Below are 13,864 nucleotides of genomic sequence, written 5' to 3' on the forward strand. Positions count from 1 at the left end.
CGAAAAACATATGTGAACGGTGAAGTCCTACAAACTAGTGATGTATCAGCACCGGCACAATGAACTCCTTTTAAAATAACCTGGGACTTTATCCTTTCTCATAAAACTGATCTACTACCTTGAAGGGAGATAGTTAAATATTTGAAAGACTGAGTAACTTCCTTTTGGATTAGAATGTTCCTTACCTGGCCATGCTCTGTCCTAGCCCCAGGGCTAAACCAATGGCTGCAGAGGAAAGAGAAAAGGAGTTAGCAGGAAACTCACTAAAAGCACATGCTCTCACGTGATCAGTCTGCATGTGCTGTAAGAAATGTATACGCCACCAGCAACAGAGCCTTAAAATATGCTGTATTTTAATGGATATTTCATGTAATCCTAGACTTACACCAATTTTGACAGAAATGTAAAAGTGCTCATAACCCAGTAATTTTCAGTTTCATAAGCAAACTCAGCTAGAATTACATTTCCATTTAATTATGTTAACATAAACTGCTGGGACGGTATTCATTTTATGAATCGATTCTGGTTATAAAATCTACAAATGCTATCACTTACCACAACTTAATTACAGCATCATTACAACAAATGATGACCTTTTGATTGCTGGAGTTGTAAAACACATTAAAAATACAAGAATGTTATATCCTCTGGCTGTGTCCCGAGCAACAGTCACACAAGGCCCTTGATGTGAATTCTAAAGCATCAGCTGAAGGCCCCTTGATCCCATTCCTTCCGTGGGATTCTGGATTCTGGCTGAGAACAAATTCAACAACAACACTGGAGATACATAAGTCATGGCACAGTTGAAACGTTCCGTTCTTGCACTGTGCCTCACCCTGCCTGGCCCACCCCATACTGTTCCAGCTGCAACTTGGGCTTCTAATAGTCTACCTGGTGATACCTTTTCAATAGGAGTTATCATTAGTTGTGTGCCCAGTCATCTGGCCGGTATTCTGCTTAAAAACTAACTGTAAACATCCAGGAAATCGAGAGAGACATTGTGGGAAATAAGCCAGTAAAAGCCCACAATCATAGGGAATGATACTAATATTATTAATGCTATCTATTTTTTCATCATATTGAGTACAGGTATGTGCCAAGCACTCTTTAGACACATGACATGTATGTATTATTTCCCATCCTCACAAAAACCTTACAAGGTTATTCTCATGTTCCAGCTGCAGGAATGATTGAGGCTCAGATGCTAGGTTATTTGCCCAAGGTGCTCAGCGCACCATACCACAAAGGACAAAGGGCTCACGTGGAAAGAGCACATTTCCTGGTTCCCTCCAACACTTCTATGTATTCTCCTTTGTGGTACTAAAACCTGGGAATAAACAGCCTCTATATTAATATGCTCTTATTTTGTCTATGCTCTTCCCGGAACATTTCTCAAGCTCATAGACAGTAATGCTCTTTGGCAGGTCAGATTCCATTTTTGCTGTGGGAATGGACACTTACTGCTATTTTTAAATGACATGTGGATTAATCACCAACTAGCAACTAACTATTTACTGCAGTTCCCTGACAACTTGACTGATAAATTTCCCCTCTGCTATGGATTGTACCCTTTTTCTTTAAAGAAAACTATTTTTTAGAAAATCAAATGCATACACACAGTTAAAACAAAATAAATAAACAATAAGTGTTTGTTTCATCTATCCTGACCCCTAAGCTCTGTTCAGAGAAACCACTGCCAACTCTTTCTGCCTTTTCTTTTGGTATTTAATGATGTATTTCTACAGAATATGGTTATACTGATATTTTGCGATTGATTTTAGACATTAATAATTGACTTCCTATTATTGTAAATTTAGCTCTTTTAGAACTCTCAAACCCCTATTTCCAGTTATAACACCATTTTTAATTAATCAGTTGTGAATACAGATATTATGACTACATGAATACTTTGTGCTGCTGAATTTTTCTTTTTGTTTCTCCTAAAGTTGACAGTTAATTTGTTTTTCTTCCTTTGCTATTATTTCTAGGTACTGGTGACCTTTTCCAGAGAAGTGTCCAGGAAGTGGTGTGGGAAGAATCTGGATTATAGTGTCATAGGTGGGTACAGAAGAAGTGGGATGTGAGGAAGTTAAATGGGTATAGTATAATCCACTCTTTCTACAAGTTAGGCTTTCAAAGTATGAGAGGGAGAGAGAACAGAAAAAAATGGAAAAGAAGAGGTTTAAAAATGTAGTATATAATGAAAGAAGTTTTTGGAAGGAAAAAAATGTTCTTTCCAATCACAGACACAGGTGCTGGAATCAGCCTTGGACAGAAGAAAAATCATTTCCTCTAATACTAAGACAAAGGAAAGTGAAAGAAGGTATATTTGGATAAGTTCATCCAAATTTGTGACTAACAGCCTTACTTTGGAAAGTTGAAGAAAAGGTCAAATTCTTGGGGTTAGTGGGGAGATGGGCAGCTTATAACAGGGGCTTGGTGACAAGACATAGAATAGCTTTGGGGGACACATAAAATGTTACGGAAGGTCATGCTAAAGCATTGCTGAAAGATCTACTGAAGTTCAAGATTATATATCTGTGTAGCAACAAATCATATAATCTTTTTTTAAATTTTATTTTTAATTTTTTTAACATCTTTATTGGAGTATGATTGCTTTACAATGGTGTGTTAGTTTCTGCTGTATAACAAAGTGAATCAGCTATATGTATACTTATGTCCCCATATCTCTTCCCTCTTGCGTCTCCCTCCCACCCTCCCTATCCCACCCCTCTAGGTGGTCACAAAGCACCGAGCTGATCCCTGTGCTATGTGGCTGCTTCCCACTAGCTATCTATTTTACACTTGGTAGTGTATATACGTCCGTGCCACTCTCACTTCGTCCCAGCTTCCCCTTCCCCTTCCCCATGTCCTCAAGTCCATTCTCTAGTAGGTCTGTGTCTTTATTCCTGTCTTACCCCTAGGTTCTTCATGACTTTTTTTTTTTTTAGATTCCATATATATGTGTTAGCATTTGGTATTTGTCTTTCTCTTTCTGACTTACTTCACTCTGTATGATCTTATTCACCAGTGCTCAGCAGAAGAGCAGTGGATGTGGGTAGCTGCACAGACTGATCCAAGATTAGGAGTTTATGGAACAGGACGGTAGGCAGGATTCTAAGAGGACCCCCAGTGATCCACACCCTTGCACAACTTGCTCTCTTTGAACGTAGGAACGACCTGTGAATATGATGGGATAGTCACCCCTACAATTAGGTTGTGTTTTATGGCACAACTGGCTTTAAGAAGGGGAGATTATTCTTGGTGGGCTTAAGCTAAGCGGGTGATTCTTTGAAGGGACTGAACTCTTCCTGGTGAAAGAGATTCACAGTATGAGAGTTTCAACTGGAGAACCCAACATTTATTGAGCTTTACTGAAAGACAGGCAGTGTTCTCGTTTAATCTTTAAAGAATCCCGCAAGATAGGTACTACCCCCATTTTGCAAGTGAAGAAACAGGCTCAGGGAGGTTGAGTGATTTGCCAGAGATTTCATAACAGAGTAGCAGAGCTGGAATTCAAATCTATATATTCAATTCCAAAGCTCATGTTCCTTTTAACTATTATACACATTGTCACCAGTTAGGGTAGCAGAAGTTGAGGCAGAAAAAAAGACTGGCACAGGTGCCTGTCTAACTCACCCCGTTAGGTTTAGATGTTTCCTTGTCTAAGCTTTCAATACCTTTGCACATGTCTCCATTAAAGCAGTTATATTCATATATTGTAGTTGTTTATTTATCCTGATTAAAAAAAATTGGAGGTCCTTAAGAAAGAGATACTGATGATAACTGTAGTAACAGAACAGTAGTAGTAGTTGGAAGGAAATGTAGTGGTAGTAATAACAGAAGTAGCAGTAAAAGCACTCCCACAACTCGGTATCTCAGTAAATGTTTGATACCTACTGGGAACCGTGGTAACGGTCATATGTAGATTACCTCATTCAAACCTCACACCTTACGGAAGAGTGCTATTGCTATTCAAGGTCACAAAGCTAGCAGGCACTGGTGTCAAGACTGGGACCGAGGCTGTCTGATTCCACACCCTGGATTCTTAACCACCATTCTCTTTCACTGCCTTCAGTTATCGTAATTTGGGGGAGGGGAGTTTTTCCCTTTTGCTCCGTTTTCTTTTTTTCTCTTTTTTAATGGACTCATGGAATGTAAAGGTTACTTAATAACTTTTTAGTGAAAACATGAACAAATCAGGAAATCTAGAGAAAGTGGTGTCCTTGAAATCCAAAGGGTCAAATTTATGTAAAGACAGCAGAGGAAAAAAGGCCGTGAAAGAGGATGAAGTTGTAGAGGCATTTATTTACACTGGAGCCAAGATTCCCAAGGGAACTTATGAGGGAGGGGGCTAACAGTGAAACGCACATCTGGGAGGAGGGGACGCAGAAGAGTCTGAAATTGATCAATTGCCGGGGATGGCTAGACCTAGAGACAGAGCTGGATGGCCTGTCTGTTCTCAAGATTCCGAGGGGCTGCATGTGGTTTCTGGGCTCACTTCTCCCTCTAGGATACAGATGCAGTTTGGGGATGTCTAAGAACTGAGCCTGACACACATTATTGCATTTAATCCTCACCTGCCCTGTTGATAATGGGACTAGCCATCACCTATGGAGCCCTCGCTATAGCGTTCTTTTTAGCAGAGCAATGTGGTCGGTAACTGTGGAGCAGAAGGGAGTTTTTTGTTTTCCTTTTAAGTAAGAAGTAGATAATAAAGCTTTAGGGAACAAGGTTTTTTGAACTAAAATCTCTGCAGACTCAGAGCTCCACACTGATTCCTTCTCACTGTTCCTTAATCCCTTGCCCTCACCCACAGTGCTGAACTACAAGTAGCAGAAATGTACAGGATTTCTTGAGAAGTCAAATGATATTACAGCTATGCAAAAGGACAAAACCAACCTCAAAATTCTTAACTGAGGTCTCCTAAAGAAGTACTTTCCAAAAGGAAAGAGCCACAGCAGTTTATAATACAGATTTTGGTTTTTAGAGTTTCTATTTTTTATAGAGTTTCTATTTTTTGACTCAGAAGCATAATTTTATATTAACTTAGTGTTTCCTGTGCACATCATGGTCTAAACTTGTGCTCTCTAATATGGTAGCTACTAGTCATCTATGGCTATTTAAATGAATATTAAAAATTAAGTTCCTCAGTTGCATTAGCCACATTTCAAGTGCCCTAGACATACATGGTTAGCAGCTACCATCATCAGCAGTGCAGATACAGAACATTTCCATTACTGTGAAAAGTTCTATCGGACACCACTAGTTTACAGATTATCACTGAAAATTCGAATGCACTTTGGAAATGGAATATAATCTTCTACACTGAACATCTTCCTTGTGAACCATAACCGCTCTATTGAAGAGACTTGTAAGTATGAAGAAGTATATTACAGAAAGGGGGTGGGTTGAGGAATGGGGAAGTAGAAATGTCTGTTAAACTCCTAACTCAGTATTCTATAATAGGGTTTCATGGATCAAGACATGGGAATAAAAATTAAGGTGAGAGGCTAGCGTATTAAGAAGAAGCCATATGCTAGGTAAGAACTAGATCTTGGCAGCAACTACAACTGAGGATGCCAAAAGGCTAAGGCACATGTGTCAATGTAGAAGACGTTGACAGGGAGCTCCACACGACCTTCAGGACTTAGGATGATACGTGAATTTTGGTATTCTTGGTTCTATCTCTGCCTGTGGTTCTCAAAGTGTTGTCTTCAAAGTGTATTCTGTGCAGCCCTGGGCGGGAGTGAGGACGTCCCTGGAATACTGAACTAGTAGTCACTGTATTCCTCACTGCCATGAACTTGCAGGGGGAAAACAAAAAAGCCAGTTTCACTTAAGAATATTCTTGACATAGCAGTAAACATTTTTTATTAAATCTCAACTTAAGAAAATTATTTGTGGTGAAATGGGCAGTACACAAAGTGTAAAGCCTTTTATATATATAAAGTATAAAGCCTTTTTTTTTTTTTTTTTTTGTGGTACGCGGGCCTCTCACTGTTGTGGCCTCTCCCGTTGAGGAGCACAGGCTCCGGACGCGCAGGCTCAGCGGCCATGGCTCACGGGCCTAGCCGCTCTGCGGCATGTGGGATCTTCCCGGACCGGGGCACGAACTCGTGTTCCCTGCATCGGCAGGCAGACTCGCAACCACTGCGCCACCAGGGAAGCCCTTGAAAGTCTTTTATTAGCTATCCTATTATAGCCTTCTGCAACAAAAATGTGTGTGTATATCTATATAACATATATACATATGTATATAAATACACGTATAACGTTTCCTTAAGGATCTGTGACTATAAAACTAGATTAAAAATTATTTTGAAAAGTTTATAAGTCAGTCAATGCTAATAATAATTGTTAGTTGATAACCATCAGTTACTTAAGGTCTGAAATAGTTTTCATTAGTACTCAACTAAACCAACATAAATACATTTTGACAATACTAAACATAAAAATAAAATTTTATTAGAAAGCTATCATTAACACGTTTTCCCCCCAAATTAGTTCACATATCCATTGATGACTATTACCATTAGCATCAATTCTACTGTGATTTTTAACAATTTGAGTGCTCAGAAACCTTGTTCACACAAATTGACAAATGGAAATAAAAGGAATTTGGTTAGAACCAACACTTGATTATTGAACTCCTTCAGAGTTTTACGCCAAAAAATATCACACACAATGATTTTAAGATTAAGCAGTATTTTTAATAATCTACCAGATGCTGAAAACAAAGAATTAGTAACTACCTAAACTGCATAAAGCTTTGTGACTTAGTCATTTGATTTAATCTGTCAACATCATTATCAGTACTATATGAATGACCCCCTGTTTGGAACCCAAGAGGATTTTACACTACAGGGAAATGTGCCAAGATCAGATCAGAACTGAGAGGGCATCTTTTTTTTCTAAAGTGGAAGAAAGGCAATTTTAAGACTCCCACCTGAGGGTAGGGCCCCCGAAGCACCCAGCTCTGAGACTCAAAGGACTGCAAAGAAAGAAGCAGTTCTTAATGGGCACGTGAGCGCTCTCTGTGGCTGTCCCTCAAGGTTCAGCCCAGAGGGAGCCGGATGTTTGCCTGAAAATGTCCATCTCCCAGTCTTCTCCTGGAAGGCAAAGGTTTGATGGCAAACCTTACAAGCTGCAGCCTGAGGTTCTAGAGTCTAACTGAGGATGCATCTAGGGGCTGGCTGCCATCCTCCTCAGAGTCCAGGGGGCTGGGGGCTTCCCCCGCCTTCTCACTCCTGCTTTCTGGAACAACAAAACCAGGCTGCTAGCTTGTACACGTCTGGTGCCCCAGCTTTTGCAGCTGCCACCTGAGGGACAGGCCCTGGATCTCCTGGCTCTGACAGCCAGTGAAGCTTGTTTCTTGAGGAAAGCTGCTTGTACTGTCCTTCCCTCTTCTTCCTGCCTTGAATGCAGACATGATATGTGGAACCATAGGCGCCATCTTGAGACTATGAGGCAGTAAATGTGAAGACATACAAGAAAAAAAGACCAGGAAGATGCTATGTGTTGAAATGTGTCCCCCCCCCATCCAAAGATATGTTGGAGTCCTAACCCCTAGTACTGTAAAATGTGACCTTATTTTGAAATAGGGTCTTTACAGAGGTAATCAAGTTAAAATGAGGTCACTAGGGTGGGCCCTAATTCAATTTGACCTTATAAAATGCTATTATATATCTGTATCTGTGTCATTATAAAAAGCAGAAAGTTGGACACAGACACAGACATAGGGCAAAGGCAATGGGAAGATGAAGGCAAGACTGGGGTGATGTAGCAGAAATCAAGGAACAGCAAAGATTGCCAGCAAACCACAAGTGAGGAAGGGGGCAAGGAACAGATTCTCCCTCAGGGCCCTCGGAAGTAACCAACCCTGCTGATACCCTGATCTTGGACTTCCAGTCTTCAGAAATGTGCGACACCCAAAGCACTCTTTAGAAAGAAGAGCAAAGCTTGGAGGTGTCATGCTCCCTGATTTCAAACTATACTACAAAGCTATAGTAATCAAAACAGTACAGTACTGGCACAAAAAAAGATACACAGACCAAGGGGACAGAATAGGGAGCCCAGAAACAAACCCACACTTATACGGGCGATTAATCTATGACAAAGGAGGCAAGAACATACAATGGGGAAAAGACAGCTTCTTCAATAAATGAAACTAATATAATATTGTATGTTACCTATACTTCAATAAAAAGTATTTTAAGAATATAGAAAATTAAAGGGAGAGTGCAAGAATGCAAGAGGAATTTTATTCTGCAGTGAAATAAAAGAAAAAGTATGGTAAAAGAAAAGAGCTATGAGACAATACATTTGTTGTTTAAGTCACCCAGTTTGTGATACTTTGTTACTGTAGCTCTAGGACATGAATACAGGTGATGAAGCAGAAAAAGAGAAATAGTCTGGCCCTTGATAATATCCCTAAGCTTAGTAGCAAGCCCTAGAGCCACCTTCCTTCTAACGTCTCGTGTGAGGAAAAGAAAAACCAAACCTTTTGGTCTGAGCTAGCATTAGTTTCATACTCTGTTACTTGCACCTAGTACATCCTGAAAAATATAATAGATGACTTTTCAATCAGTCTTGAATAATAAGTAGGGTTTTGACAGATATGGATAGGAGGAGATGAATGAGCAAAGTCACTGGCTAAAGGGGCCAGTGCAGCAGAGGTTCTATTCAGGGCACAGAGGTAGACAGCTGGACCACTGGTGTTAGGAGGAAGAGATAACGGATAACAAAGTGGAAATGTAACTGGAGCCAGGTTGTAGAAGGTGTTTAACGATATGCTAAGGTTTGTCTACTGTCAAGAGGCAATCAATACTGGAAGTTTTAATAGGAAAATAAAAGGATCAGAACTGAACTTGAATAGTAGAAGTAAGTAGTAGGTACTGAAATAGTGAGAGAGTAGAGACAGAAAGATCCATATAAAAGATAACAGAGCTGTAATTAAAATAATGGAGGAGGATGTGGAAAAGAGGAGGTCAGAATGAGATACTAAAAAAAGTGGACGTAGCAGGTAGGGCGCGAGGTAGTAAAATGACCGTTTTAGTCCCGTGTGTTGAGAGAATTGTAATCAAACACATTGGTATGACTTGGGAAACTCTAAAAACGGTGGCATCTAAGTTCCATCCCCAGAAACTCTTATTTATGGGGAGATGGGTGTGGAAGGGTTGTTGGGATATTACAATGAGGGTCATACCGGCTAATTTCAGAAGCAATACTCAACTGACATTATTGCATTTGTCCTATTTTAAATACAAACTTTTATGTCTTCACTCACTCAACAACTGGCACCGGATTACGATGGTGATAGAGATTGTTTGCCCTCAGGGCATTTACAATCTTTACCAAATGCGAGTTTTGGCTTAAATATAGCTCTAAATCTACTTTCTTGAGTATTTGTTTTCTATCAGAACAGAAAATCGAGACGGAAACATACAAATCTTCTGGTGGTCCTTATGAGATAAAAAATGCTTTATCCATTTTTATTTTTATTTTTTTTTCTGTTTGAGTGAAAAAAGAGAGAAGGTCTTTTATGGGATAATGAAACAATAAGTAAGATAAGCTATTAGGAGGGAAGATTGTGATATCATAAGCTATAAAGGTAAATATATAAAAAAACTATATAGATAATATTTTATATCATATAAATTATACTATATTAATATTTATAAATTAAGCTACATCTGAACAATAATTTCTGCTTTATATTTTATAAAAAGTAGATTTAAAAAATAGAACCTAATGGGTCCTAATATAATTGTTTTCCAGAAAAAAATTCATTCAATAATTCATATTGTTCCATACTTTAATGGTCTTTCTCAAGTGCAACCAGCTTCATAGGAGACACATGGTATTGAGCCAAAATACACAACTTATTTCAGGTTTTCCAACAAAGATGTATTTAGAGATAGAATTAGCACCTAGAAATTCACCCCATAACTCACCAAGCCACAGCTTTACTTTTTTGGAGTTATCTAGTAAATTAGTCTCTTCCTTTTGTTGCTAAATGCAAATACTTTCTGGTCCCATCACAGCTCATGCTGGACAGGAGAATAAGGTAGAGAATTCATGAGGAAAAGACTCACTCTTCATCTCAGTACCTTAGAAAGGGTTGTAGAAGGAAGGAAGTGAGGATGGATGAGTCGAAGGAGAGCTTGATGCTACTTAATGTAATGAAAACTTAAACACTTTGAGATAATCTTATATATGACTTTCAGTAACACGTGAATTTCAAATTCTACTACAAGTAAAATAAAAGAATGATTACTTAAAAACTTTTCTTTATATTTCTGTCATGGGTTTCATTTAAATTGTTCTTGGACTACTGTACTTGGTATATGATGTTTACTCTTTTATAAGACAGATTTAAATTGAACCACCTTTACTAGCAATAGCTACCAATTTCCCAAAAGAAAGATACAGAATAGCCCAACAAGATTATACAAATACCATGCATACTCACTCATGGTGATGAGAATCTGGGGAAAAGTGAACCATTCTCTTGTTACTGACTGGGCCAGGAGTGGTCACCTGAAAGGAGATTTAAAACCAAAAACAGGTCACCGTTGAGTGTGTAAAAAGGCAGTGAATAACAGGGATGTTTTCATTTGAGGACATCCACTCTGAAATGGAGAATATAACGATTCTCAAAACCTAAGACACAACTGCATGGACCAAAAGATACTTTAATTCCTGGTAACAATGTGCTATTTGTTTTAGTCTAGCATAGTTCCTCAGCTAGAATTTTAAGACTATTTAAAAAGTACCTTCATAACAGAAAAAAAAAAAAATCTTTCTTAAGAACTAGACCACTGACTCTCATTTCCAAATACTGTACAACTGCAAATATATTTAACTGTATATAAAAAAAGGTTTACTTAATTAGATTAGTGTTGAGAAGATGATATTTCCTAGGACCAACATGTTTGTAGTTAACTCCTAAATGTAAATAACATGTATTATAATGCACACATTTTAAATGCATACAAATTAGGGGTTTGGGATTAAACTATACTCACTACCGTATATAAAATAGATAAGCAACAAGGACCTGCTGTATAGCACAGGGCACTATATTCATTATCTTGTAATAACCTAGAATGAAAAAGAATCTGAAAAAGAATATATACATATATATATGCATAACTGAATCACTTTGCTGTATATCTGAAACTAACACAACATTGTAAATCAACTGTGCTTCAGAAAAAATGTATACAAAGACTTAAGTCAAGGAAGTAGTGAGTAGTCCTTTCTGTAGTTTTCCCATAAAGTTAGGAATTATTTGTGTATTTACATAGAACAAAATGTAATTTCACTTAAGAGAAAAAATTTTATTCCTTTATTTCTAAATCAAATTAAAAAGCTGAGAAAGAATTCAAGGTTCAACTTTTTTGATATTGCAAGCTATTCCCATTTTTAAAGAAAATGTCACAACTTTCCTATCCTATAGCGGGTTCTCAACGAGAACATAAAAACAGCATGAATCCACTATCACAACTGATGAAACATAAACTGACAGCAAAAGGCTTTACATTATGTTCCGCTGTATTAAAAAAAAAAAATCCCTCTGTAATTATAGAAGTGCTACTTAACGTATAGAATCCAAAAAGGCATGATGAGGCAACAAATACCCCTCAGAAGAAACGAACATTTTCAAAAATGTTATTTTGTCTTGTATCAGTTGGGTAACGTGGATGCCAGCACACACTGAAACTCTACGAAATGCAAATATTGCAAATGTGCACAGATGATGACATTAATAACCCTATGGTTTGAGCACCACAGGTAAACATGTGGCTCAACTCCAGGACTACATTCTGCATTCATCTCAAAATGAGGTTTTCATGCTATTCCAGTGGGTAACCCTGGAATATAGTAATCCATTTTCTACACAGTGGCTATGAGAAAAGCCGACTGCGCCTATGTCATGCTTTGTTAGAGGTTCATGATCACATTATCTCATGGTGGACCTGACACTTTTATTCAGTTTACAGTATGTTCTATGTACAGGCAACTTATTTCCTTTGCCAGGGCTGCTGACAACCTTTTCCACACTATATTAATCTTGTTTACTGACTTTATCTTGGTACAAATATCAGAAAACTGAACTTTTTATCTCAGAGAAAGAAATAAACAAAGTGTTGACAGAAGCAGAAGCTATTTTCAGGGCTAAAATTGCTTGTTTACCTGCAGCTATACTTATGGAAAAATGTTTAAGTCTTGCTCTGGCTTGAAATATGTAATCTGAAATTTAATAAATGAAGGAATTTCACATATACCCATGTGATAAATTGCCTGATGAAAACAATGCAACTGAATACAACAAAACAGAATTTATAACTAATATATACCACAATACAAATGTAAGCTTTCAATCTAGTCAGAAATAATCATACTATGTATTTCTCAGAAATCATATATAGAAACTATAAGCTCAATTCAACTGCTGTAAATAACTCACAAAAGATTTACAATATCAAATGTAGATATTTAAATGACTCTACCTATTCACCTAGTACATGGCCCTTTTTTTTAAAAAAAGAGGTGAATATCCTTCACTGTTATTTCAAGTCAATTTTGGTTTTACTTTTAAAGATATGTAAAGAGGCATAATTTAGAACTTTTTAAATGAAATAAAGAAACACTGAGATCCATCCATGATGATCTTAGGGTCAATGACACTGGCCTGCCTCAGGAGTGAACTATTTTAACAACAGGAATCTTTTGCAACTTTAGTGACTAGACATGCTTACCAAAAATCTGAGGGTGAGATCTTAGTATAGAATTCAGCTTATGGAAATCAGGGCTATACTGGAGTTTCAGTGTTTTTTAAACTTGAAAACATGTATTTAATATGATTGATTATTAGTAGATACTTCAAAGAATTATAAAATGTCAAGAAACATTCTTACAGAATTCTTCCTAAAGATTTATAATTCGGGGTTAATCTTTCTAAAAATGAAATGAAGCAACTTAAAATAGCAGGTCAAAGTATTAATTTCTAGTAAATGATTAAGTATGGTGATTATTTTATTCTCCAAAAAATATGCCTTCCAGGTATTACAGAAATGTCTTAGAAAGAAATCACAAATTAAAAAAAAATCATAACTCTTTAAATATCCCATAAGATATTCATGTTGTAAAAGTTATTTGTTAGAAAAAGTAGATTTTATTTCAAAAGGTCAGATAAGAAACAGGTATTCTGTTCTTCATGAGAAATAGTATCTCCACAATCCAATTCTTGTTATTTGTTAAAACTCTGGAAACAATCTTTTATATAATTAGCCAATATTTACTGATAAGAATCTTAAACATCACACTATATGCCCTGAATTTTTATGATTCATTTGTTAAATATTACTACGTCAATAGTGACTACAATCCTAAATAAAGTAGGCATATTTCTTTTCAGTATCTATGTTTATTATGCAAATTATTAAATTAAAAAAATAAACTCAAAGTTAGATAGGAATGAATGGTCTCTGGATAGCATGGTGTTTATGTCAACTTCTGGCCTTACTAGATTGTGAAATAAACTATAATGCTAAAAGATCACATGGATCTCAGTTTTTACTATTGTTATTTACAATCAAGTTATCAACCTTAGAAAATCAGAAATGTAGTAGTTACTAGACGAAAACTTAATAACAGCTGTACAAGTACCACTATCAAAATTCATAAGGTCAATAAGTACCAATATAAGGGAAATTGAGCCAAATGATTTCAATGACAAAATATCTTTAGCAGTTTTATTAGATACATTAAAAGAAATTTCTTATTTTTTCTATCACTGACTTATCAACACTGATTTTATGACTTTCCTTCAAAGATAGACAGAACAGTTGGTTTT

General features: G+C 37.0%; 1 protein-coding gene and 1 long non-coding RNA gene across 11 annotated transcripts in view; both read right to left on the reverse strand.

Moving 5' to 3' along the window:
* The window catches only part of GPATCH2 (G-patch domain containing 2), a 188,646-nt gene that overhangs the window by 77,670 nt on the left and 97,112 nt on the right, over nucleotides 1-13,864 (reverse strand). For all 10 annotated transcript variants that reach the window (XR_002173280.3, XR_002173278.3, XM_073800361.1 and 7 more), the window contains exons 6-7: nucleotides 10,475-10,542; nucleotides 186-225 (exon numbers count right to left, since the gene is read on the reverse strand). Coding sequence is in view for 8 of the 10 variants with exons in the window: in XM_073800361.1 (XP_073656462.1) it covers nucleotides 186-225; nucleotides 10,475-10,542 (108 nt within the window). In the remaining 2 variants the exon portion in view is untranslated. The remainder of the gene's footprint in view (nucleotides 1-185; nucleotides 226-10,474; nucleotides 10,543-13,864) is intronic.
* Nucleotides 2,737-10,460, reverse strand: LOC141277964 (uncharacterized). The gene is made up of 3 exons (XR_012329952.1): nucleotides 9,957-10,460; nucleotides 3,640-3,738; nucleotides 2,737-3,180 (listed from the first exon to the last, which is right to left on the reverse strand). It is a non-coding gene; the product is annotated as an uncharacterized lncRNA (long non-coding RNA).

This window comes from Tursiops truncatus, chromosome 1, assembly GCF_011762595.2.
Source record: "Tursiops truncatus isolate mTurTru1 chromosome 1, mTurTru1.mat.Y, whole genome shotgun sequence".
NCBI classification, from domain to species: Eukaryota; Metazoa; Chordata; class Mammalia; order Artiodactyla; family Delphinidae; genus Tursiops; species Tursiops truncatus.